The sequence below is a fragment of the Bos taurus genome, chromosome 20 (genome assembly GCF_002263795.3).
Source record: "Bos taurus isolate L1 Dominette 01449 registration number 42190680 breed Hereford chromosome 20, ARS-UCD2.0, whole genome shotgun sequence".
NCBI classification, from domain to species: domain Eukaryota; kingdom Metazoa; phylum Chordata; class Mammalia; order Artiodactyla; family Bovidae; genus Bos; species Bos taurus.
Window position 1 is genome coordinate 25992703 of NC_037347.1, and position 26142 is coordinate 26018844.

The window sequence follows — 26142 nt, forward strand, 5'->3', positions numbered from 1 at the left end:
ATTCTTTTTCAATGTCTGTATGTGTGTGCACTCATGCACATATGTGCCAAAAGAAATATAAACCACCTAGATATTTTAGCAGTAAGGTTGTGTTCACACCAAGACTTGAAAATCTTCTATGTATTGTCCAGATGGCTAACATCTATTTTTATTGCTAGACAGGCCACCCAACAAAACAAAATCAGATACTGAAATTTCCCCCAGAAATAAATCATATGTCAAATTTCAGAAGCACAAAATAAATTTAATCCACTATTTAGAAATGCTGTCTTTAATACATACCTTTCTCTCAATATATTTGAAAGTTATAGTTTCTAGAGAAAAGCAAATAAAATATAGCTTTTGTTTATATTTTAAATAACTTAAAAGAATCATCTTCAGATTTCCTCATGTTTCTTCTCTTTAAAATAAGAAGCTGTCATTTGGCCCAAGAAATTTAAACACTAAAGTCAGAATCGGTGTAGAACACTAAATCTATTAAGTTCATAATGACTTGAAACTGGATGAAACCATTTTTAAAATCCTTTCATCAAGTAGTGAATTTGGAAAATCTCAGCTTTTCCCTTCTCTCCTTCTCATTGCTTGGTGGCAGAGGGACCAGGGGGGCATTCATGGTCAAGTACGTTCCTGGTATAGCGATCAAGTCAACATGCGTAACTGACCTCGATGGAATGCATTATCTTGGCAGCAGCAAGACCTGTGGTTACAAAGCTTGGGCTGAGCTGTGGGACTCTAATTTCTGAGAGCAAGTGCAACTCCCAGCATCTGTGCAGCTCCATGGCAGCCTCATCACACAGATGGCTTGAGGAGAGTTTACGGTAGAGTCTGGCTACAACTGCCAAGTGTCAGGTCAAAGGAAAAATCTGATCCAAGCCATGAAGCTGAACTGGTCTAGATACACAGCCAGGCTATGTTCTCAAGTAGTTTAATTAGTTGGGAGCCACCAATGTGAAGATTGATCATGTTGAGGGGCAAGGAGTTTCTTCAGAAAACACAGAGGACCTGGAGATTCTAGTAGAAGGAAGACAGTAATTGACAACAAAAATAGCAGTTAACACCAGAGTGCCTTCACATACCGGCATGGACCAGGAAGCAAAAAACAGGTTTTCTGAAAAATCAACAACAATCTCAGTGTTGTAGGCACTTTCCTTCTTGTTTTTCAGTTGTACTGAAAATGTTAACCTTTTGTTTTGGTTGCTGACAATGAAGGGCTGTTGTCTGTTAACAGTAAAAAGGAGAAAAAAAAGTCATTACAGTTTTGTTTTCTTTAAGTCAGCATTCAAATACTTTACTCATTTAAAAAACAAATTTTGGATTTACTATTTAGAGACTGAGAAAACTGCTTATAACAAATTATCTTCATAGTAAAAATAATATTGGCAATGAATGAATAAATCCTATTGGGTTTTCTTCTTTGTTACTTTTAATTACATTGCAGAAAAAGACACCATTCAAATATAAATGGTTTTATATTTCTTAGTGCTTACTTCTATATGGATGAGAGAAATTGAAATTTATACTCTCTATATTGAAGTATAATTGATTTATAATATTAGTTTCATGTGTACAATACAGTGATTGAATCTTTTTATAGACTATACTCCATTGAAAGTTATTACCAAATAATGACTATATTTTGCTGTGTTGTACAATATAGCTTTGTTACTTATCTATTTTACATTTACATAATATTGATAGTTTGCATCACCTAATTACATACCTCTATCTTGCCCCTCCTTCCTTCCCTCTGCCCACTACTAGTTTATTATTTTTCTATTTTGTAATATACATTTGTTTTGTTTTTTAGATTCTCTATGTGAGTGAAACAGAATATTTGTCTTTCTCTGGCTTATTTCATGAAGCACAATACCCTCTAGGTCCATCTACATTATTGCAAATGGCAGAATTTTATCCTTTTTATGGCTGAGTAACATTCTATTATATATATAAATGTGTATACATAAATATATATATATACATGTGTGTGTTAATCCTTTTTATGGCTGAGTAACATTCTATTATATATACAAATGTGTATACATAAATATATATACACATGTGTGTGTTGCATCTTCCTTTATCCATTCATCTATTGATGGACACTTAGGTTGCTTCTGTGCCTTGACTATTGACAATAATGCTGCTATAAACGTCTATCTTTTCGAATTTGTGTTTTTGTTTTCTTTGGATGCATGTCCAGGACTAGAACTGCTAGATCATATGATAGTTCTATTTTTAGTTTTTTGAGAAACCTCCATACTGTTTCCCATAGTTGGCTGCACCAGTTTACATTCCGACCAACAGTGTCAAAGGGTTCCATTTTCTCCACATCCTTACTAACATTTGTTATTTATGTTCTTTTTGACGACAGCCATCCTGCCAGGTATGAAATGGCATGATACCTCATCACGGTTTTGATTTGCATTTCTCTGATGATTAGCACTGAAGAGCATTTTTTTATGTGCCTGTTGGCCACTTGTATGTCTTCTTTGGAAAAATGTCTATTCGGGTCTTCTGCCTATTTTTTAAATCAGGTTTTTGGTTTTTTGACATATATACAAGTTGTTTGTATATTTTGGATATTAACCCCTTAGCGGTCATATCATCTACAAATATTTTCTCCCGTTCAGTGGGTTATCTTTTTGTTTTGTTAACGGTTTCCTTTGCTGTGTAAAAGCTCTAAGTTTAATTAGGTCTCACTTGTTTATTTTTGCTTTTACTTCTTTTGCTTTCAGAAACAGAGACAGAAAAACCACTGCTACAGTTTATGACAAAGAGTGTTCTGCCTCTGTTTTCCTTTAGGAGTTTTGAGGTTTCAGGTCTTATATTTAGGTCTTAAATCCATTTTGCATTTATTTCTGTATTTGGTATGATAAAATGTTCTAATTTTATCTTTTTACATGTAGCTGTCCAGTCTTCCCAGAACCACTTATTATTAAGAGACAGTCTTTCCTTCATTGTATATTCTTGCCTTTGTTCTAGGTTAATTGACCATAAGTAGATGGGTTTATTTCAGGGTTCTCTATTCTGTTCCATTGCTATACGTCTGCTCTTGTGCCCAGACCATGCTCTATTGATTACTGTAGCTTTAAGGCATAACCTGAAGATACTTCAAACTTTGTTCTCTTTTATTAGAATTGCTTTGAAAATGTGGAGTCTTTTGTGGCTCCATATAAATTTTAGAATTATTTGCTCTAGTTCTGTAAAAAATGTCGTGGATATTTTGAGTGGGATTGCATTAAATCTGTAGTTTGGTGTGGACATTTTAACAATATTAATTCTTCTAATCCAAGAGTACAGGATATCTTTCCATTTCTTGGGATTATTTTCAAATTCCATTATTAATATTTTATAGTTTTCAGAGTATAAGTCTTTCACCTCCTTGGTTAAGTTTATTTCTAGATACTTTAGCTTTTAAGGATCTTTAGGAGTTATGATGTTTCTTTTGTAGAAAAAAATTTCCATACACAATCACTTGAATAAAGTAATCTAACATGTCTTTTATTTCAACAATTTTCACTGCACTTTAAAGTAAAACTTACTGAGTGGCTGGCAGCTGCTGAACATTTAGAACTAGATCAGAAATGCAAACTCCATCATCACCACAGTCTTTATGGAAAGGGATCTACAAAAAAAAAAGAGAGAAAAACAATCCCAGAAATTTGCTATTGAGTTAAACAAGCAAATTGTAGAACACATAATAGTATTATTCCATTTATATGAAGTTCAAAACCCTGTGAAACTAAACCATATTTTAGGAATATATACATGTTTAGCAACATCAGAAAGAAAAACATTGATAAATGCAAAATTCAGGATGGTGGTGCTATCTGGGGGGCACAAGATAAAAGTGGATATGATAGAGTATGGAGTGATACAGAGAATTTCAGAGGTACCGGTACCATTTTATTTTTTTTTAATGGGTTGTGAACACAAGGTGTTCCCTTTATTGTTATTTATTTCTTCAATAAACATTTACTGAGCACCTGTGGCGGGCCAAGCACTACTCACAGTGCTGGGAACAGAGCAGAGAACAAGGAGGACAAAATCCCTATCTTCATGGAACTTATATGCTGGTGAACTTTCCATAGAAGTAACTGTACTTCAATTAGAAAATTACCAACTTAGGCTATGTTCTAAGTGTCTTCAAACACTAAGGCAGTGACTGAAACTTTGCCGGCTAGTCAGGAATTCCAAGAAAGGCAAGCCGTACTTACACTGAAGACCTTGACCGTCTCAGAGTAGGCTTCAAGGGCAGGGTTAGTGCCAGGGTTTTCCAGACTAATGTTCATACACAGATTCAGAGGGCTGATAATGTCAGAGGGCTCCTAAACACACATACAGATTAGTGGATTAGGGCATGGCAGCTTCAAACAAGAAAATGACCACACATGTGCTCACAATTAAACACACAGTCTGCCCTCAGTCATGCAGAATAGCTCTGTTTTGAACTTCAAGGCTACTGCTTCTTTACTTCTGTCCTAAGTCTGCTGTTAGCCTCTCCGCTTCTGAGACTTCAAAACTTGGGCTCAGTAAAAATCTGAAGCAGTGATTCTTAGGTAAACTCATCAGTCATTTCATTATTTATGTAAGTAATGATCAATATTTAGATGAGATATCCAATTTTCAATGCTCAGAAGATCCCTCTGTCAGTACCCAGGTCCTGGGTTGTTGGCCATGTTCTTCCTGTCCGTACTGCCAAGACTTTTGGATTTACAGGTGTCCTGACCAAATCTCTAGAACAGAATATTATGATCTGGAAGGGAAAGTGCCCAGAGTTCACTGTCAGGAATGGACAAGGGGACTCCCCTTCCTAGTCTCTAGTCTACAAAACCAGATGAAAGTGTTTCCCGCACTCTAAACTAAGCTCCCCAGTTTCCAGCCTAGCTGTCTATTAGTGCTCCTTTGCATGTCGAAGATGATGCACCTATCACTCAGCAGGCGTTAAAACCAACACTGTCCAGCTATAAGTAAGGCAGTTCCTCTTTGTCTAGCAAAGATGGTGGAGGATTTGCAGTGCTCCAAGAGGCCTGGGCTGCTTCTAGTTTTTGAGGTTTCCTGTCTATTGAACCATGAAAATAATGCCAAAACAGGGCTGCAAACACCATCTAGCATTCTTCTTCAAGAAAGAAGAATGCCTGTACATTGGTAAGCACTAAAAATCAAATTTTCCTTTTGAGATAAAGGAAAAGATAAAGATATCTTTATGTCAGCAGGACTTCTGTCTTGAGCCCTTTGCACAGGGGGTAGCGGGGCAGGGGCAGTGACTTCCTGACTACAGGGAAATGTATCCTCGGCTGCAGGGTTGGCATATAGGATGGACTTGGGTATTGATAGTAAATATGGTGTTACCTGGAACAATACCTCTCAGCTGACCACAATAATACACACCTTGTAAAAACTTCACAAGTACACATGGGAGAGAATAGGAGATGTATTTATATGTATGTGGTAGTTTGGTCACTCAGTCATGTCTGACTCTGTGACTTCCTGAACTGTAGCCTGCCAGGCTCCACTGTTCATGGAATTCTCCAGGCAAGAATACTGGAGTGGGTTGCCATTTCTGTCTCCAGTTTATATATATATACATACATACATACACCACATCCTGGCTGGTACTTCCCCCACAATGGATTACATGTTTAATTTGACCTACCACATAGCACAAGGATAAGAGAGAATGGAATCTGGCTTTTATTCCTTTAAAGAAGCTGTATAATTGGCACATTATCAACAAGAAAAGTCCAAGCCTTCACAAAGAAGAAACCTTCAACTTGAACAATAAATTACTCAACTGATTTTAGTTCATCCAACTCTTTGTTCAACTCTTAGCACTTCTTGAGATGTGATTTCTGTATCATCCATCTACTTGAGAAATGTCGGGGGATGCCCCTTAGACATATTCACTGGATCTGAAGGGAATTTCTGAGGGGGGTGGGGTTTCAGCATACCAATTTTATAAAAGTTTCTTTGGCAATTCTTATGCATCTTAAACTTTGAGAACCACATTCTAGGAAAGTTCTTAAATAACTCTTATAAAAATAGTTTCCTGAATAACTTATACTTTCAAATACCATAACCTGGCTTCTGGGGGGAAATAATCATACGATTTATAAGATAAGCTTTTTTAGAAATTTTCTTCTGAGAAGCACGTTTTATACTTGGGAGAATTTCAAAATCCATGTGAACTGTAGTAATTATGGCATAAGATTAGAGCAAAGAATTTTTACCTCATAATCTACCAGCCTTCACCTGTATCAATTTAAATCCAATAATGTAAAGGGCAGTTAGAGTTATCCTTTTCAATCATTTAAAAATAAATAAATATTCTCCTGATATGAAAATGTCAATATAAAATTTATTGTCAACTAAAAGTTGTTCCTATTAAACACTTAAGAAAGCACTTTGATTTCTTGAAGAATCTTATTTTTGCCTGTTTACTTGCCATCCCAAGTAAAACTTAATGTGACTAACTTACATAATAGCATGTAACCATCTAGATTAGTGTAAAGGAAATATACTCCTATTCACAGACCCAAAAAAAGCAGTAATTAGAAGAGCAAGGGTTCTTCTCACTCATAAGCCTCCAATTCAGGCTTTTATCATTCATTAGTCTTTAAAAAGAAAGGAGATGAAAGAAGAGGACTCTGAGGCTCACCTGTATGTGGATGATGTACTCAGAACAGCGCTGTGCTTGACTTACTATCATGGTCTTCTGCAAGCACCTTTCATTATTTTCCTTAAATAACCCCCTGGATATCACTCTGGATGAAAACTGGTCTTCATCAATTGTGATGTTATACACAATGGCTATAATAAAAGTCATAAAGAAATGTCAGTACAAATACATTTTTAAGGAAAAGGCATTCCTGTTTTATTGTGTCTCACTGGGTTAAGTCTCTGACTACAAGAAAACAAAAACCAGTCTTCCTTTTGATGGACTGTGAACCATGGCTAGCCTGTGGTATTTGTAACTGCAGCTCTGGTATGATGTATGTCGACTGTGGATACAAAGAAATGTGATTCAAAGAACTGTGATTTGATGCATTGGAAGGAATAGCAGATTTGCCACCAGGAAATCTACTGAATGAAGTTAGTCAAACTCCTCAAATAGCAATTTCATTGTCTGTAACATGGTGACATACAACTGGACATGTTCCTATACGTTATATAAGTTTTACAATAAACCTGGAACATGGATTTTATTATCCTATTTTTCAGATAATTAATAGAATATTATTCAGTTTTTCAAAATAATTCACCTCAGCGCACATAGCTAGGGCATGGTCAGAAGTAAAGTTTGAGTAATTTTGAAACCAGACCCCATGTTTCTACTATTTCTATGCAGTTTAGAGGATTCATTGTTATTTGAGGATTAAATTAGATACTCTAAGGGGAAATGTATAGCACCTTGCATATTCCACAAGCTTACTTGGGGAAAGTCATGTTACACTGCAATAAAAAGTGTTGAATCGGACAGACTTGTTTTGAATCTTAATCTCATCACTGATGAGCTTTAGGCAATTTTCTTAACCTCCTTGAACCTCCATTTCTTCATCTATAAAACAGAGATAATAATACTAACCTAGGGAAATGGAAATGAGAAACATATGTGATAAAAACTGATGTCAGTAGCTAATGTCCAACTATCAGAACTTTCAATAAAATCTGTTGGCTACCCACCCAACACTGAGAAGATCTGATACTATTAATAGCATCAACTGCATTACTTAGGATTATTCTATCTTATTATTTACAAGAATTGATGATTTTGAACTGTGGTGTTGGAGAAGACTCTTGAGAGTCCCTTGGACTACAAGGAGATCCAAGCAGTCCATCCTAAAGGAAGTCAGTCCTGAATATTCATTGGAAGGACTGATGTTGAAGCTGAAACTCCAATACTTTGGCCACCTGATGCGAAGAACTGACTCATTTGAAAAGACCCTGATGCTGGGAAAGATTGAAGGCGGGAGGAGAAGGGGACAACAGAGGATGAGATGGTTGGATGGCATCACCGACTCAATGGACATGAGTTTGAGTAAACTCTGGGAGTTGGTGATGGACAGGGAGGCCCATCATGCTACAATCCATGGTGTCACAAAGAGTCAGACACGACTGAGTGACTGAACTGAACTGAATTACTTCCAAGAGTTTAAAGATTGACTATACTTCCAAAAGCAATCTACATGTGACCTTTCAAATATCTACTAGAAGTGATGTATAATTTTTCTGGCTCTGAATACTTCATGAGGTTAACAAAGATAAAATACAAAAGAATCAAGAACTACAAATAAGTAGTGAAATAACACAAAGGAAAAGTGATGGCAGGGAAGTGATGGTAGCTAGGACAAAGTTAGTACATGTGGTAAGGACAATATTTCATTTTTTCCAAAATGATACATAGTTACATAGGCAATATGATAATCTTTTTGGTGTTATTAACTTCAAACTGGAGTGTGCACCCAATGCAATAAATAATAGAAGTTATATGCTTTATAAATTGACTTTTCAAAGTCACAGAGGTGGGATTTCTGTCTTACACACTGTTATTGCCAGGCAAGTAAGTGACAAATGATCATGACGATATGGACCTAAGACATCAAGAAGAGGATTCAAAGGGAAAGGTGCCCAATGGTGAGAGACCCTAGAGAACAGGTGGGAGGGAATCAAATTCTCTGAAAGCAGAAAATGCCTTTCAAGTGTGTGGTAACAGAAGAGGTGAAGTACAGTCAAAAACTAGGAGGAAGATGTTTGAGGCAAACCCATGCTTCAGGGCCAGCAGAGGTTACCTACCAGTCATTTCTGCCAACTAATAGATTTTCCAAATTAACTTTTTATATTTAATGTTTTATTCATCCAGCTTCATTAAGATATCATTGACATATAACATTGTGTAAGTTTAAAGCATACAACATAGTGATTTTATACATTGCAAAATAATTACCACAATAAGGTGAGTTAACTTACCCATCACTTCACAAAGTTACCATTTTTTGTGTGTGGTGAGAACTTTTAAAATTTAGTCTCTTAGTAACTGTATACGATACAGTCTTATTAACAAAAATCACCATGCTGTACATTCCATCTAGCCATTTCATGTTTAGACAGTAATGGTTTCTGACTCAACTCTCACGGCTACTCAGATGGATGTGCTAAAAGGCAGGTGTGCGAAATGTGCTACTCAGAGCTGGGTCAGTGTTTGAACACTTGAAAGGAAAAATGCCAGGTGAATATGAAAAATAGGAAATATGGAAGGTGTGCCAAGACATGAATCTAACTTTGTGTTCCTAGCTTTCTTATTTCTTCTATAAATCATGACAACATGCCTCTATATTTTTACCCTTTAAGTTAATTTGTTCACCACCTAATAAAATAGCTATAGTCAACCCTAACAGAAATCAACCCTGAATATTCATTGAAAGGACTGATGCTGAAGTTGAAACTCCAATACTTTAGCTACCTGAAGAAAATAGAGCTGACTTATTAGGGAAGACTTTGATGCTGGGAAAGATTGAAGGCAGGAGAAGGGGACAATAGAGGGCGAGATGGTTGGGTGGCATCATTAACTCAATGGACATGAGTTTGAGCAAGCTCCGGGAGTTGGTGAATAACAGGGAAGCCTGGCGTGCTGCAGTCCATGGGGTCACAAACACTCAGACACAACTGAATGACTGAATAACAAGGAACTACAGGTTTCATAAAATTAGAGCCAAAATATGATGGAGAGGATATATATGCATAACTGAGTCACTTTGCTGTACAACAGTAAGTAACATAACATTGTAATTCAACTACACTTCAATTTTAAAAAATCTGATGGAAAGGATGTGGACCCATGAAACAGAAGCAAATGAAAGAAGGTAATATTGGATTAAGTGCTAAGAATCAATGGCTGCATATCGAAGGAACTGAGATAATTGGAGCAGGAGAGATGGAGGTGAAATGCAGTGGTTAGAAAGACTTAAGGGACACGCAGGACCTCAGCCAGGCTGCCAAAGACAACTGGACCAATCCATTTGTAAGACTGCCCACAGTTTTCCTTACTCTCTCCTGCCAACAGGTCATGTTTCAGATTTTCCCTCACTTCACTGGATTATTTGTTGTTATTGTTCAGTGACTAAGTCATGCCCAACTCTTTGCAACCTCATGGACTGCAGCACACCAGGTTTCTCTATCCTTCACTATCTCCCTGAGATTGCTCAAACTCATGTCCATTGAGTTGGTTATGCCATCCAACCATCTCATCCTCTGTCATCCCTTTCTCCTCCTGCCTTCAATCCTTCCCAGCAGCAGGGTCTTTTCCAATGAGTCAGCTCTTTGCATCAGGTGGCCAAAGTATTGGGGCTTCAGCATCAGTGCTTCCAATGAGTATTCAGGGTTGATTTCCTTTAGGATTCACTGGTTTTATCTCCTTGCTGTCCAAGGGACTCTCAAAAGTCTTCTTTAGCACCACAGTTCAAAAGCATCAATTCTTTGGTGCTCAGGCTTCATTATGGTCCAACTCTCACATCCATACATGACTATTGGAAAAGCCATAGCTTTGACTATATGGATCTTTGCTGGCAAAGTGACATGTCTGCTTTTTAATATGCTGTCTAGGTTGGTCATAGCTTTTCTTCCAAGGAGCAGGCATCTTTTAATTTCATGACTGTAGTCACCATCTGCAGTGATTTTGGAGCCCAAGAAAATAAAATCTGCCACTGTTTCCACTTTTTCCCCTTCTAATTGCCATAAAGTGATGGGGCCAGATGCCATGATCTTCATTGTTTAAATGTTGAGTTTCAAGCCAGCTTTTTCACTCTCCTCTTTCACCTTCGTTAAGAGGCTCTTTAGGTACCTCTTTGTTTTCTGCCATTAAAGTGGTATTATTTGCATATCTGAGGTGTTGATATTTCTCCTGGCAATCTTGATTCCAGCTTGTGATTCATCGAGCTTGGCCTTTCACATGATGTACTCTACATAGAAGTTAAATAAGCAGGGTGACAATATACAGCCTTGACATACTCCTTTCCCAATTTTGAACCAGTGAGTTGTTCCATGTAAGGTTCTAACTGTTACTTCTTGACCTGCGTACAGGTTTTGCAGGAAGCAAGTAAGGTGGTCTGGTATTCCCATCTCTTTAAGAATTTTCCACAGTTTGTTGTGATCCACACAGTCAAAGGCTTCAGTGTAGTCAATGAAGCAGAAGTAGATGCTTTTCTGGAATTCCCTTGCTTTCTCTATGATGCAATGGATGTTGGCAATTTGACCTCTAGTTCCTCTGCCTTTACATCTGAAGTTTTTGGTTCACATAATGGATTATTTAGAAAATATAAAACACTGGACACAAATTATACATTGTTTTATACTTTCTCTTTCATTATTTCATGCCTCTTAAATTTTCAAGAATAGAAATATTTGATCCTCATACTGAACACACTGTACCTATGTTATGGCATAGCCAACTCACAGTCGACTCATCTAATACGGACTCAGGTTCAGTGTAATTTGCACGTGCCCATGGTTTTCCGTTAGGAAGTTATGGGTAAGAGAAACTTAAAAAATAGACTGGAAGAGGCTATAATTATGTCACTGACTTCATGACTTTCTGTAGCAGAATGTGACCTTCTAAGGATGACAGAGGACAGTCTAAAACACCTTCCACACCTAATCAACCATTCTCAGGCACCTCAAATATGTGGCAATTCAAGGGTCTGCAAGACCCTTATTTCTTTTGGTTTCCATATCCCAAGCATAGTTTACATCAGAAGTGAAACTCTATAAGCAAATCTATCTCTCGTGTAGATTATTTCAGGTTTACTCACCCACTTGATTGTTTTGATTAGTAGGTCTAAACTTAGCACTGAAGCAGAGTTTAAGTTTTATCTCAGCATTTTTGTTGAGCAAAGTGATTTTTTTTGGTGTGAATGAAGCATCTACAGATACATCAGCAATGCTCTGTGACCTGAAAGACCAATGTTTAAAAAAAATTATTCTCATGAAGCTACCCAGAAAAGCTAGTCTTAGCACCTTGTAGGAATGTGACCACAAAACAGCATTAACCTAGCTTAACAGACAGACGACAGTAAAGTTGCTCAGTTGTGTCCGACTCTTTGAGACCCCGTGGACTGTAGTCCTCCAGGCTCCTCTGTCCATGGGATTCTCCAGGCAAGAATACTGGAGTGGGTTGCCATTTCCTTCTCCAGGGGATCTTCCCGACCCAGGGATCGAACCCGGGTCTCCCACATTGCAGGCAGATGCTTTATAACCTAGCTTAACTGTCTCCTCAAAATATGGATTTGAGTCCTTGTGTCTTGACTTTTTAGATGAATCAAACCCACCTTCAAAGAAAAAAGTTTGGCCATCATGGGCTATCTTAAAAGGGAACATCACAGTATAGGAAGTATATGGCCTAGCATGTCTGAGGTCTACCACGGTGGCTACAGGGTGAAGTTCACTGAAAGGTATTTCTTACAAAATTGTTCCAAAGCAGCCACATAATTATGTCATCATACCTTGTATTTTAGAGTTATTCCAAACTGATTTTATTCAGTAAATATATTTTCTTTTTTTCAAAGCCTTAAATATTACATTTGAGTTTTATTTCTTCCACATGAAGATTTCATTAAAATAATGCACTAAGGCAGTGAGCCCCAACTTTTTTGGCAGCAGGAACTGGTTTCGTGGAAAGCAATTTTTTCACGGACTGCAGAGGGGAGGGAGATGGTTCACACCCGTGATGGAGCGGCAGATGAAGCCTCATCTGCTCACCTCCTGCTATGTGGCCCGGTTTCTAACTTGGACTGGTGGCTGGGGACCTCTGCACTAAGGAACTTCTCAGGTGGTCCAGTGGTTAAGGCTCTGTGCTTCCACTTCAAGGGGCACAGGTTCAATCTCTGGTGGAGAAACTAACAACCTGCCTGTCGTGCACGGAGAGAAAAATGATGCACGGAAAACAATGCATTTCATCCTTTAAAAGCCCAAGTGAGATACTGTAAATAGTTTCATTGAAGTCAATGTGATTTACTCACTACCTAATTTCTTTCTGTTCTTCACATACTTGGACATTTAAAACATATTTTTCAACAGACATGAATGGATAACTGAACTCTATTTTCTTAGAGACTCCTGATAGAATGCTCAGTTTCTTTCTGGTTGCTTTCCTTCACCAGCCCAATATATTTATTTTTGCTCCTTGGCTCTTGAATCCCTTATTGTTCCCCCCTGCTCTTCAACTCCTCCTGAGGTCAATAAAAGGTCAGCTAAACTTAAATACTGGCTTCTTGTTTATGACTAATAATTGTAAAAGATACCTTTTAACCACAGGAGAAGTTGTACTTCACTTGTGTGGCCTTGGTATTCAGTATTTTTAGAGCATTCTCATGAGAATTCTTTTCTACAAGTTGAGGTAATAAAAAAATAATCAGAAATATCCTTAATACCATTTAAAGAGCTTTAGCTTTTCAATACACTTTTTCTCCTCATTTTATAGAGAAGAGAGACTTAGTTCTAATGTTAAGCAAGCATTTTTTTTTCCCCACCAGGAAAAACACACTCCTTCCTCTATGCAAACTATGACATACAAATGTCTTCGACTGTTGTATAATGCCTGTGACATTCTCACAATACTAGCAGAGCAATCTGCTCTACTTAGCAGGCCATGTGTTTGTTAACTAGTTTGTGTCTGGCTCTCAATGACTCACCAGAGCTGAACGACCTGTCCAAAGGCCCCCACGGACACGTCGGTGATGGAATCCCCATTTAAATCTCCATAGCCATCCAGGGATCTCCCAAAGTACTGGAGGTGGCTACTAAAGGCTCTGTCGGACCCCAGGATTTTCTAAAAGAGCAAGTTTGAGATGAAATTATAGCTCGTGACAACTGAAACAGAAAAAAGGCAGCATCTACATTGCCCTGGTATATTCTTTCTATGGCCATTTCTCAGATTGTTTTATTCTCCACAGAACTCCATTGATTTTTCATAGCTCATCAGCCACATTTTCTTTTCTTTTTTTAATTAATTTTATTTTATTTTTAAACTTTACATAATTGTATTAGTTTTGCCAAATATCAAAATGAATCCGCCACAGGTATACATGTGTTCCCCATCCTGAACCCTCCTCCCTCCTCCCTCCCCATACCATCCCTCTGGGTCGTCCCAGTGCACCAGCCCCAAGCATCCAGTATCGTGCATCGAACCTGGACTGGCGTCTCGTTTCATACATGATATTTTACATGTTTCAATGCCATTCTCCCAAATCTTCCCACCCTCTCCCTCTCCCACAGAGTCCATAAGACTGTTCTATACATCAGTGTCTCTTTTGCTGTCTCGTACACAGGGTTATTGTTACCATCTTTCTAAATTCCATATATATGCGTTAGTATACTGTATTGGTGTTTTTCCTTCTGGCTTACTTTTTCATCAAAGAAAACAGCCTGAATCTCTCACATAAAATAACAAGCCAGCACAAAGCAGTGAGAGATCAGTGAACTGGAGAAGGAACTGATGCAGGTTTGGGTCCTGACTCCTCTCTTAGCTCATTTCGTTCAGATCTTTACTCAAAAGCTGCTTCTGAGTGAGGCTTTCTTGGTCACTCACTCAAATATTTGATACCTCCTAGCCCTGAAAATTTATTCTCTAGTTTTTTAAAAAAATTCCTTATCATTTAGTACTTTCTGGAATATTTTTCTTATCTTCTTTCCCTCTGTCTCCTTCACAAGAATTAAAGACCCATACAAAGCACAGTTTTGACCGTCCTGTTCTTTACAGTATTCCCAGAGCCTAGACAGAGCTTGACGCACAGCAGATCTGATGAATAAGTGAATTAAGTTATAAAGTAAGAGAGATGGATTGGATGATCCACATGATACTCTCTAGCTCTAACACAATGATACTCACATGTATACATATCACCATAAAGCTATGGATTACCTGAGAATACCTCAAGCGAATCATGCCCTCATGACCATTGTAGATGTACACAGCTCCAGAGTTCTGATTTTCCAAAGGCGAACCAACAATCACGTCATTAAAGCCATCCATGTTGATGTCTGAAAGAGCTGCAATTGCTGAACCAAATCGAGCATTTTCAAGACCCTTGGGGCCTTCCAGAAATTGGTGCCAATTCAAAATGCCCTTGCAAAGAGGGAAAAAGGAGACAATTAAAGCCAACCTTACATTAACAAATATATACTACTATATATTTATAGTGGTATAAATATAGATATAAATAGATAACCAAGGACCTACGGTATGGCACAAGGAATTATATTCAATAGTTTTTAGTTATCTACAAAGGAAAAGAATCTGAAAAAAAAATCTATGTATCCATCTACCTACCTACCTATGTACAAATGAATCACTGTGCCATACTGAAACTAAGGTCATAGGCTATCTGCTCATAAACCAAGGTGAAAAGAAGCAATTCTTTTCTGTAGGCTGCCTGTACAACCTACATAAGAGTGTCCATTTCTTTGTCTTTTTTGCCCTTAATATTAGGATCTTCACTCATCTGTTTCCAAAATTTTTTGATTTAAAAAATTTCTGGTAAAAGTCTACTAATCTCTTTAATAAAATTAATGTAGAAACAAATAAAACACAATATCTTAATATAGTTCTTTACTTAAGAGCTATTGAACAACAGTGGCATAATTATAATGGTATAGGAAGTGAAAGATGAGATTGTTAATATTCCATTCTACAAAACACTGAATATTTCTGCCAAAGAAAAGACATTTTCCTGTAAAAGATACAATTGCGGGCTTTTTCTTTTTTTGCAGATTTTGAAGTCAAGAATGGAAATATTTCATGACTTCATAAGAAAGCAATGCTCTTCAACCATGAAACTGAGTCTGTTTTGATTCTTTCTCCTCTATAATAATCTTATGAAAATTAATTTATTACTGACTGAGTCTGGTAAAATACTAAAAGATCATTTCACCTTTAGCAATTAATAATATTCAGAATATCTGACTAGCAAGAAACATTTAAGAAGCTGGGGAGTTGTTAAATTTTCAAACTAGTAGATATGCTCTTCCCTTATTAAATACTTAATTACACTTTATAAGCTTTAAAATTGTTTAAATTTCTTCTGTTTAAGGGCTGTTATATTAATTTAAATAAGGTAGGACAAAATATCACAACAGTTAAATATAACATTTACTACATTAATATCAGCTTCTCTTTTTCCATCCTTTCCTTATCTAGCCATCTAATTTTCTATGTCAATCTGTGCCTTTAATTTTGGTTTTCTTTTCAGGTTTCACTAAGTTCACTATAATTATGTGCATGGATTTAGTCCAGTCTATAAGTTGGTAAAACTAGGCTTTTCCATGTTAGAGTATGCTCAGTTCTATGTGTAAGAACTGGAATTTCCAAGACTTGGATATATACCTAAATGTTACACCAAGCAGTGGAATTTTTTGACAAACTAATGTAGAAAGCACACAGGAATATATGGCTATTTCTAAAGTGCCCTGTACAATTTGTCCTTACCATTGTCAAATGTCAATAAAGTAGCTTTGCCCTGTTATTGTTATATCTTTATAGCAAAGAAGAATAATTGAATGAGATATTTGGGAAACACACAGATGTATATGCATGTGTGTGTATGTATTTCAAAAAACAACATGCATTTATAATAACTTTATTTGTAAATAAAATATATATTCAAAGACCTCTTGTGGAAGATGGCAGGACACTATACCTTAAGTTCCAGGTTATGCTTTTCAATGTGATTTTTAAAACTATAACAATGGTGACATCCTCAAAATGAAATATAAACCATACTTTTATTTAATAATAAGGTCTTTAATCTGCAAAAATGCAGATTCACTTTCATTTATCAATACTAAAGCAAATGAAGTGAAATCAGTTTAATAATTTTTTTTACCTTTGTAATAGTAAACAGGTAGACTCTTCCTTCCTCTTTCTTTAGGTCATTCATGTACATTGGTGCACCTACCAAGAGCACATCTGTAATGGTGTCCTTATTCACATCGACTGCACACAGCACACTACCAAAATAGGAGCCAATCTGCAGGAATAAAGCATATCAACATTAGGGTTCTTCTACTCTTAGTATTACACTAAATTTTTATTTACTTAGTCAACAAACAAAAATTGAGCATCTGTTGCCTATAAGGTGCTAGGAACATAAAGACATAACATCACCCCTTCTCTCCGTTTGTGTCACAATCTAACACTTGCTTCTTAGCGCTCAGGGTACACAAAAGTCACCAAAAAAGCACCTGTAAAATACAGATTCCCAAAAGCCATTTCCAGAGACTCATGCAATGTCTATAGGCAATCAAGAAAACAGTATTTTAAGCAAGCACTCCAGGTATTTCTGATACTGGTGGGTAAAAGACCACACTTAAGGAACACTTAGAAGCTTTATGAGGTGTTGTAGACAAAGGCAGGCAGGGAAGAGGGAGGTTGAACAAATAACAGGGCTTCTGTGATAAAACATAAAAGAAAGTGAACGTGTTAGTCACTCAGTCGTGTCCAACCCCATGGACTGTAGCCCATCAGACATCTGTCCATGGGATTCTCCAGGCAAGAATACTGGAGTGGGTTGCCACTCCCTTCTCCAGGGGATTTTCCTGACCCAAGGATCAAACCCAGGTCTCCCGCTTTGCAGGAGGATTCTTTACCGTCTGAGCCACCAGGGAAGACCATAAACTTTAAAATACTAAAGAGGAGGAAAATGTATGACCACAGTGGACTTGTGGTCAAGGAAGTCAAAGACTCAGATCTTCTTCCTCCAGGAAAATCCATAGAGACAGTGAATCAGAGTTAATATTAGAGAAGGGAAATCTGTGGATAGTCAGTTTCTCTGATTTAAGGAAGAAAATTTTCTGTTGGTCGTTGGAGTACAGTGATGTGCATTTCAAATATGTGCTAAGCTCAGGAGTCAGAACTACTTAGCAAGAAAATAGGACTCTATGGCTTTTGTTCTCATGGACTTGACTGGGAGGCATCACTGGTCCTCATGACCAAACTGCCACACATCAGAAGGAAGTGACAGAGAAAAGGGCTGCTTTACTTTTAGAAATGTCAAACTTGTTGACATTTAGAAATGTCAGAGCCACAGGACACCTGTGCAGGCCCAGATGTTGTAGCTCAGTCTGATGCTCCATTCTCCCTTTGTCTACTTGTTCCTTCTCCAGATCCTTGGTTCCTTGTTGGAGCTTGCCTACAAAGCAGTGGTTAGGTGTCTGTCATCATTGTACTTTAATGACAACTCAACACCATGAAAGCTATGTAGCCTTAGAAAGGTAGTTAAACTCTCAGCAGCTAGTCAAAAGGGGATGGTAGATCTCAGTATTGTGAATATTTAAGGAATATTCAAGTAAACACAAATCACAGAGGCAGCTACAGGGTAGGCACTCAATAAACGTTAGTTTCCATTTCTACTAACTCCTCCCTTCCCACAAGCCTCAGTTGTCCATGAAATTAATTGCACCTGCTTAAACACGGAATTTACCTGGTCACCTCTGTGAGACTGAATAACTGTGACATTGCCATTCTCATTAACACTGTAGAGCACTATCTGGCCAGTATAATTTGCTCGAGGAGCACCAGCAACAAAGTGGACACTGTTCCCAGTAGAAATTGAAGCCACAGAGTAACCTAGGAAAGAAGGGGTTACAGAGTAGGTGCTGTTGAACATTTTGGCCAGATAAGCCTGTGAAGCTAGCAGAGATGATCAGAGGGCCCTTTTGTTAGTGTGACACACAGCTGCTCGTGCTCCTGAGTATAACACGAAGGTCGCATCCTCCTGCTTTTTCTAAGGCAAATTGCTTGTGCCCTTTGGCCAGAAACTCTGCCCTGTGGAGGTGGAACATGTCCCCATAAAGCTGACCCTAGATTCTGCATTGTCCTCATCAGCTCCTTATGAACTCAACAAATATTTGAGAATGAATAACTAAATGAATTTAAAAGGTGGAAATTTGCACAGTGGGAAGAACATAGGCTTTGGAGTCAGTCTCTGGTTCAAAGTTTGGACTCGCTGCTTGTTAAGTTTTGTATCTTTGAGCAGGTAATTAACCTCTTTGGAAAGGTAAAATGAGGATAGTAGTCCTCCCTTCAAAGGATAGTTGGAAGTATTTAAATATTATGTAGACAGACTAGCCAACTCAGGGACTGTCCCATAGGATGTGCTCAAAATTGGTGACTACCTATTACACGAACAGACATATTGGAGACTCCAAATTGATGCAAGACTACCACTTACGGTATTGACTTTTAGGTACTATTTCTATTTTGGAGAAACACAGTCATGTCCCAGGATTAACAACTGCTGGAACAACCAGAAGAGATTAACGAGTCAAACATGCAGTGTTTCATTAAGTAGTTATGGGCTAAGGCCTGACTGGCAGAGGCAGCTGAAATATGTGTAATTAGATGACAGCTCAAGTGTTTTGCTGAACTGATCCTGAAATCCAACAAGAGACTAGTTTAAAGGAAGCAACTTAAATGTGCTGAGCCAAGTGCTGGTAGGTCTTACCTAAATATGAACTGTGATTTCTGTCTTGCAGAATTTGTTCAAACGCTTGTTTAGAAAAGATCAAATGTCCATGAGGTGTCTTCTGCACCACAGTCCCACTCCAGTCGTAAGCTCCTACTGCACCCAGCATCAGAATATTCTACAATAATTGAAAAATGAGAAGCCTTAAAACAAATCACCTGTAAGGCATAAGAGTGTTGGTGGGCAAAACATTGAAACAAATGGTCTAAATTTAAAGAAAAAAAAAACTAAGATGAAGCAAAATAAGCAAAGTATACATGAATTGCTTAGAAAAGAGAGACAACAGGTCAAAAATGGAATCCCCTGTGCCAAGTCTACATCATCAAACTTAGACCATACCCAACCTAACTGCAACTTCAACCTCTCCCAGGAAGGTCGTCTTAAACGGTCACTTTGCAATTCCCTGGTCAGCACTAGTGAGGTAATCACCTGAGAGACCCTTTCCATTTTCTACAGCTCCTTAGAGCATCTTTCTGTTTGCTTAATGAAATGCTGCCCAATTCATGAATCATTGTGGTGGTTTAGTAGCTAAGTCATGTATGTCTCTTACAGCCCCATGGACTGTGGCCTGCCAGGCTCCTTTGTCCATGGGATTCTCCAAGCAAGAATACTGGAGTGGGTTGCCATTTCCTTCTCCAGGGGATCTTCCCGACCTAGGGATCAAACCTAGGTCTCTAACACTGCAAGCAGATTCTTTACTGACTGAGTTACAAGAGAATCCCATGAATCATTGAATAAAGCCAATTAGATCTTCAGATTCACTCAGCTGAATTTTGGTTTTTCAACCAAAAACTTTGTATGTTGATATATCTCCAAATTGTTTTGATACATTTTGTGCTGGAAAAGAAGCCTTCCCATGGGCTGTATTACTTTAGGCTTTGTTTAGTACAACACATTTTAAAGATAAATCTGTACCACAGTACAGGAGGGGCACATAGCCATCTCCCAATTTCCATGCAAAGGCGCACATCTGCAAATGCTGAACAGTTGTAAGCTTTAGAAAGGAGTCAGAAGGGAGCCTCTGGCCCAACGTGTTCCTAAGAAGAGCTCGGGCTATGAGACATGCTCAAGAAACAGGAAGTGATGCTGCCAGAGGAAGAGAGGTGGGCACTGTTCCCCCAGACCCATGTGGTAGCCCTCTTCTGACCTGACTTATCTTCAGCTTCCTTCCTCTTTCTTCTTTTTAACATTTTACTTTATGTATTTTTTGGCTGTGCTGGGTCTTCATTGCAGTGTGTGGTCCTCGCTAGTTGTGGTACACGAGCTTAGCTGCCCTGTGGCATGTGTGGTCTTAGTTCCTCATCAGGGATTGAACCCACATCCCTTGCATCGGAATGCGAATTCTTAACCACTGGACCACCAGAGAAGTCCCTTTCCTCTTTCTTCTTAACTCCTTCTCAAATATTCCTCTCTCTCCTATCCCATCTATTTGAGAATGGCACAGCTACAGAAAGCAATTGAAGATATGATATTTCATCTATGGGAAGAAAAACAGCCATTGGTCAGCACCAGTGAAAGAGGACAGGCCACTCGGCATTGGCTCAAAACCCAATCTGAATATTCAAAGCTATAAGTCATCGCAGGAAGCAGATGGTCAGGATGGGACTTATTTTTAAATTTTTAAAAAAATTAATCAACCAATTAAGTCATTAGTTAATTTTATTTTGGCTGTTAGGTCTAGTTGTGGCTAGATCTTTCGCTGCTGCACACAGACTCTCTAGTTGTGGCACTCGGGCTCTCTGGATGTGGTGGGTGAGCTTAGCTGCTCCAGGGCAAGTGAGATCTTAGTTCCCTGATTAGGGACTGAACTCAAGTCCTCTGCACTGCAAAGAGTATTCTTAACCACTGGACCACCAGGGAAGTCCTTATTTACAAGTTTTTGATCTTAGAAAATATCAGAGATACAATTTTGGGGCTTTGCTGTTATTGTTTAAAATGTATTTTCTTGAAGTACAGTTGACTTACAACATCATATTAATTTCTGCTGTACAACAAAGTGATCTCATTATATAGACATTATTTTCCATATTCTCCTCCATTATGGTTTTCAAGGTATGATTTTGGAATGAAAAATATAAGCCATTAAAAAAATAGGGAAATAATGTGTCCATTCTGAAGATAAGAGACCATGAAATTATGTGAATGACTGTCATAAATCCTGGACTCTAAAATCTGGGTACAGGAAGGAGCTTCAGGAACTATACAAAATTTCAGGAAATTGTGTGAAAAATTCTTTGTGTAGGTTCACTGACATTTTTTCTGAGGGAAAGACCCATAACTTTTAGGAGCATCTCTTAACGATTGATGATCCAGAGAATGTTAGCACCTTTTATTATACCAAAAAAAAAAACACCTGATCCTGGGCCTTTATTCAGCCAGTCAAATCCTGTTCCCTGAGTATTTCCCAGGGTCACCTGTCTCCTTGCCTCTTTTACTACTGTTGCACTCATATCCTGAGTAGGATTAGAATCCGAGACCTGTGAGATGGTGTCTCTGAGAAAGAATGGACTTCCCTGAGCTAAGATGTCCAATCTCACTCTTTCTCTAACTCCTTACTTTTTCAACTATTTTTCTGTCTCTGCTGTTAAAAAACAGATATTCAAATAACTCAGAATTCAACCATGACAGTGATGATAAGAGTTTGTGTTTTAAACAAACTTTTCCAGCAGTTGATTGATATAAAGAAAATTCCTACAGTAATAATACCTTGAGTTAATATACTGCCTGTCCCCTGGAGCACTCAAAGGCTTTCTTGTATATTACCATTTTTTTCCATTAAAAAAAAATCCCTGTAAAATAGGGGAGGGAAGGCATTCTTAACCTCTGTTTTTTAGATGATAAACCAGCAGCACAAAGAAACTAAATGACCGTGACTAGGAGTGAGAACGCTGATCACTAGATGGCTGTTTTTCCTATTTCAGGACAAGGCTACTGGGCCCAGAAGTGTCAAGGCAAATGGCAGCATGGCTGGAAGTTATCTGATATACACACATTTTGAGGAGAGTATTCCGCGCTGAATCCCACTTGCGACATTTCCATTTGGAAGTTGTCTCCTCCTTGAACTGTACCTGGGAAATAGCAGTTTCAAAAATTATATCTCTGTTACCGATTTTAAATCAAATTTTCAAACACGTGTGCCTACACACACACACACACACACACACACGGTTCTGATGTCCACTCAAAAATACAGAACTGGGAGGGAGGAACCTCTAGGGAAGTGTCCTAACAGATGCAGAAATCCACAATGCTTCCCAGGTAGTCTGAAGTTGGCACTAATCTTGATTGTGCATTCATGTATGTATTGGTATACTATGAAATTCCTGACATCAAGAAACACTCAACATAGAGGATGAGGTAAGATGAAAACTGACATGATTATCTTTTCTTTTTAAAAATGATTGTTACTTGCTAAAGACCTAACTGAATTTTTAGCTTTTAAATATTGGTACTAATAAATGCACATATATCTCAGATATAGTTGGAGGAGCCAGGCAATTGATCTGTGGTGAAGACTGTGTTGAGAGATATTTGGATTTGGCTTCAGGAACCAGGATTCAAGATTGAGGAGGAATTTTACCAATTTAGAGGTTTGGTCCAAGTTCTACATATGTGCTTACCTCTGACACTAGCACATAAGACTCATTTAGAACTCTTTTTCCATATAGAGCAGCCAAAGTGGTTACCTTTCACTAATCTTCACAAAAAGAAAAGTCTGCAGACTGTCACATTAATGTAGTGAAGAATAAAAATGTTTGGATAGATGCTTCCAATGGATAATCAGGAGAAAAAGATTTGACTATAGGGATTAATACTTAATCTATCAGGAGATAAAGATTTGACTATAAGGATTAATACTTAATCTATACAATCCCTTTGATCATAGCAAGTGCTCAATGAAATATTCACTTCATTGCTGAGAGTTATTTGGGTTAACCATCAGGAACTAGGATTTAGGTCACGTGGGACTTTTACCAACTGGGAATTGTTTTTTAGTCCTCCTTATAGTGAGGTCTTAAACATATGATATTTCTACAGTGACTAGACCTCCCAAGCCACAGAAGTAAATTATTATATATCTGGTAAATGTTTCCTCAAAATCTGAACTATTAAAAATCTTCACTGTATTTTTATAACCTAAAAAGTATACATATTTACTGCAAACAAATTTTAAGAATTTCAGTGTAAATTATGGAAGCCGTATAAAAAGGTAAAACTATTTATGATTATAATAGACGGTACTACATTGCTGCTCCCAAAGGTTATACAATTTATAATCTTATCAATAGTGTATGAGCTTCTGTGCTTCCCCATAATCTCCCCAAGATTAAACATTACTAATCTTTGTTGTCTTTTAGGCACAAAGAAACATTGATTTAATTTAAATTTTAAAATAATTACTAAAATTGGGAATATTTTCTTTTGTTGATTGACCATTTGTATTTCATCTTTTATAAGCTATGTAGTCATCATTATTTATTTTCCTTATTGATGCTACTTATGAGTTCTCTTTGTATAAGGTATATGTGAAGTGAAAGTTGCTCAGTTGTGTCTGACTCTTTGTGACCCCACGGACTATATAGTCCATGGAATTCTCCAGGCCCGAATACTGGAGTAGTCTTTCCCTTCTCCAAGGGATCGAACCCAGGTCTCTCGTATTGCAGGTGGATTCTTTACCAGCTGAGCCACAAGGGAAGCCAATTAATTAAAAGAGTGTTTGGTAATAAAGAATTTTTTAAGGTTTTTAAGAACATGTTACTTTTTTTTTATTTTTTCAATTTTTATTGGAGTATAGTTGATTATAATGTCATGTTAGTTTCTGCTGTACAGCAAAGTGATTTAATTATACATATATGTACTCTTTTGTAGATTCTTTTCCAATATAGGCCATGACAGAGTACTGAGTAGAGTTCCCTGTGCTATACAGTAGGTCTTTATTATCTATTTTATGGACAGTAGTGTGGATATGTTAGTCCCAATCCCCCAATTATCCCTTCTGTTCCCCTTATATGCTGGTAAGTTTGTATCTTTGAAAAGTGTTTGAAAGAAAATTCTGAGAAGGAGTTCTTTTACCTTCAATGCTGAAAATTTGTTCTCCTATTGTCCCAGCCTTTTCTAGTAGATCTGCTTCATCAGAGACATTGAAAAAGTGTCTTTCTGTTGGAATACTGGCAATAGCTTTAATTTCCTTTATTAAATTTTTAGTATCCAGGGCGTTTCTGTTTAAGTACCCAAGAACCTTGAAAACAGAGGGAGAGAGGAGAGGGCTATCAGTGCTGTACTTTAATTTTCCTGTTAATATTTTCTAGACTATTTTTTAACACGATAGGCCTTTCACAGAAGTAAAATAAGCAACACTTCCATATCATTTTGGTTGGCATGACCGAAAATCAGCAAGATGCTGAGATAGAGTAAAAATATTCTTTTATATGAAGCTATGAACAGGCAATAAGAAAGTATAGTCTTAAAGGAATATTTCCCTATGAACTGAAAGACCAGTAAAAAGAAAAGCCACTTACTGCTATGCCAAACCTCAGTATATTGTCTTTGTTACATTGATCAATCACAGCTTTCAACTTTGAACCATCATGGGATTCACCATCAGTTACAACCACCATAACTTTGGTAGCACCTGGTCGTCCACCAGCAGCCGTTGAATAAGCGGTATCTCTGTGGCAGATAAAATAAAAACTCACTATCGATGGATAAAGTTAATACATGGACCTCTGGTTAGAAAAGTGACTATGAAACTGACTTCTTTGAATATAACCTATTGCGACTTAGAATTGCTCTATCAGTTCTGGTGACATTTTAACTATATTATATTTGTAGTTTGTAGTAGAGACACATACAAGAATGTAAATCTCACTTGGCATTAAAAATAGCTCCCATGGTTTTCATAGTGTGTGTGTATGTGTATTCACATCAGGAATCCTTAGAATTATCCTCTGCTAAGAAAATTAAACTCATCAACAGAGCAAAGATAATTCATTTTGTCATAAATTTTACTCATTGGATCTGCATTTTTCCAATAACAAATTGCTTTTTTAAAAGTAATAAATATATATGGTAAAAGAAATCTAAAGCATTTGGAAAGTTATAAAACAAAAAGTTTACATCAAGCCACTATTTCAAAGGTAATCACTATTATCAGTTTGTTTCCTTCTAGAAAATGTTGCATATAGAGAAATATATGCAAAATTTACTCCTTAAACTTTTATGTGGGGACATATTTTCTATAGTGGTTTTTCATTTTGATGGAGAGCTTTCCATACCAGCACATATAGAACTCTCCTTGTGTTTAATTTGATTTCTAAATTTTCATTTAAAAAATACTCATTTTATATAATTTTAGAGGTAAATTTCCATTTACAGTTATTATAAAATATTGACTATATTCTCCTTGTTGTATTACATCCTTGAGCCTTATACCCAATAATTTGTGCCTCCCACTCCCCTACCTTTATATTGCATTCCCACCACCCCACTAGTAATCACTAGTTTAGAACTCTCCTTTTTTAATGGCTATGTAATATTTCATTGTTTTGAGGAACCACAGTTTATTTAACCAACTCCCCATTATTATGCATTTAGGCCATTTTTGGTTTTACAAATAATGCTATAATGAATG

The 26142-nt window shown here is 37.3% G+C and overlaps 1 protein-coding gene across 2 annotated transcripts in view; it reads right to left on the minus strand.

Moving 5' to 3' along the window:
• ITGA2 (integrin subunit alpha 2) overlaps positions 1–26142 on the minus strand; it is a 108733-nt gene that overhangs the window by 20214 nt on the left and 62377 nt on the right. For both annotated transcript variants that reach the window (XM_024981212.2, NM_001166499.1), the window contains 13 exons: positions 25031–25181; positions 24585–24750; positions 22503–22579; positions 19491–19629; positions 18468–18613; positions 16872–17015; positions 14912–15115; positions 13683–13819; positions 11805–11944; positions 6659–6810; positions 4218–4328; positions 3543–3625; positions 1077–1218 (listed from right to left, as the gene is read on the minus strand). In XM_024981212.2, coding sequence (XP_024836980.1) covers positions 1077–1218; positions 3543–3625; positions 4218–4328; positions 6659–6810; positions 11805–11944; positions 13683–13819; positions 14912–15115; positions 16872–17015; positions 18468–18613; positions 19491–19629; positions 22503–22579; positions 24585–24750; positions 25031–25181 — 1792 coding nt within the window. The remainder of the gene's footprint in view (positions 1–1076; positions 1219–3542; positions 3626–4217; positions 4329–6658; positions 6811–11804; positions 11945–13682; positions 13820–14911; positions 15116–16871; positions 17016–18467; positions 18614–19490; positions 19630–22502; positions 22580–24584; positions 24751–25030; positions 25182–26142) is intronic.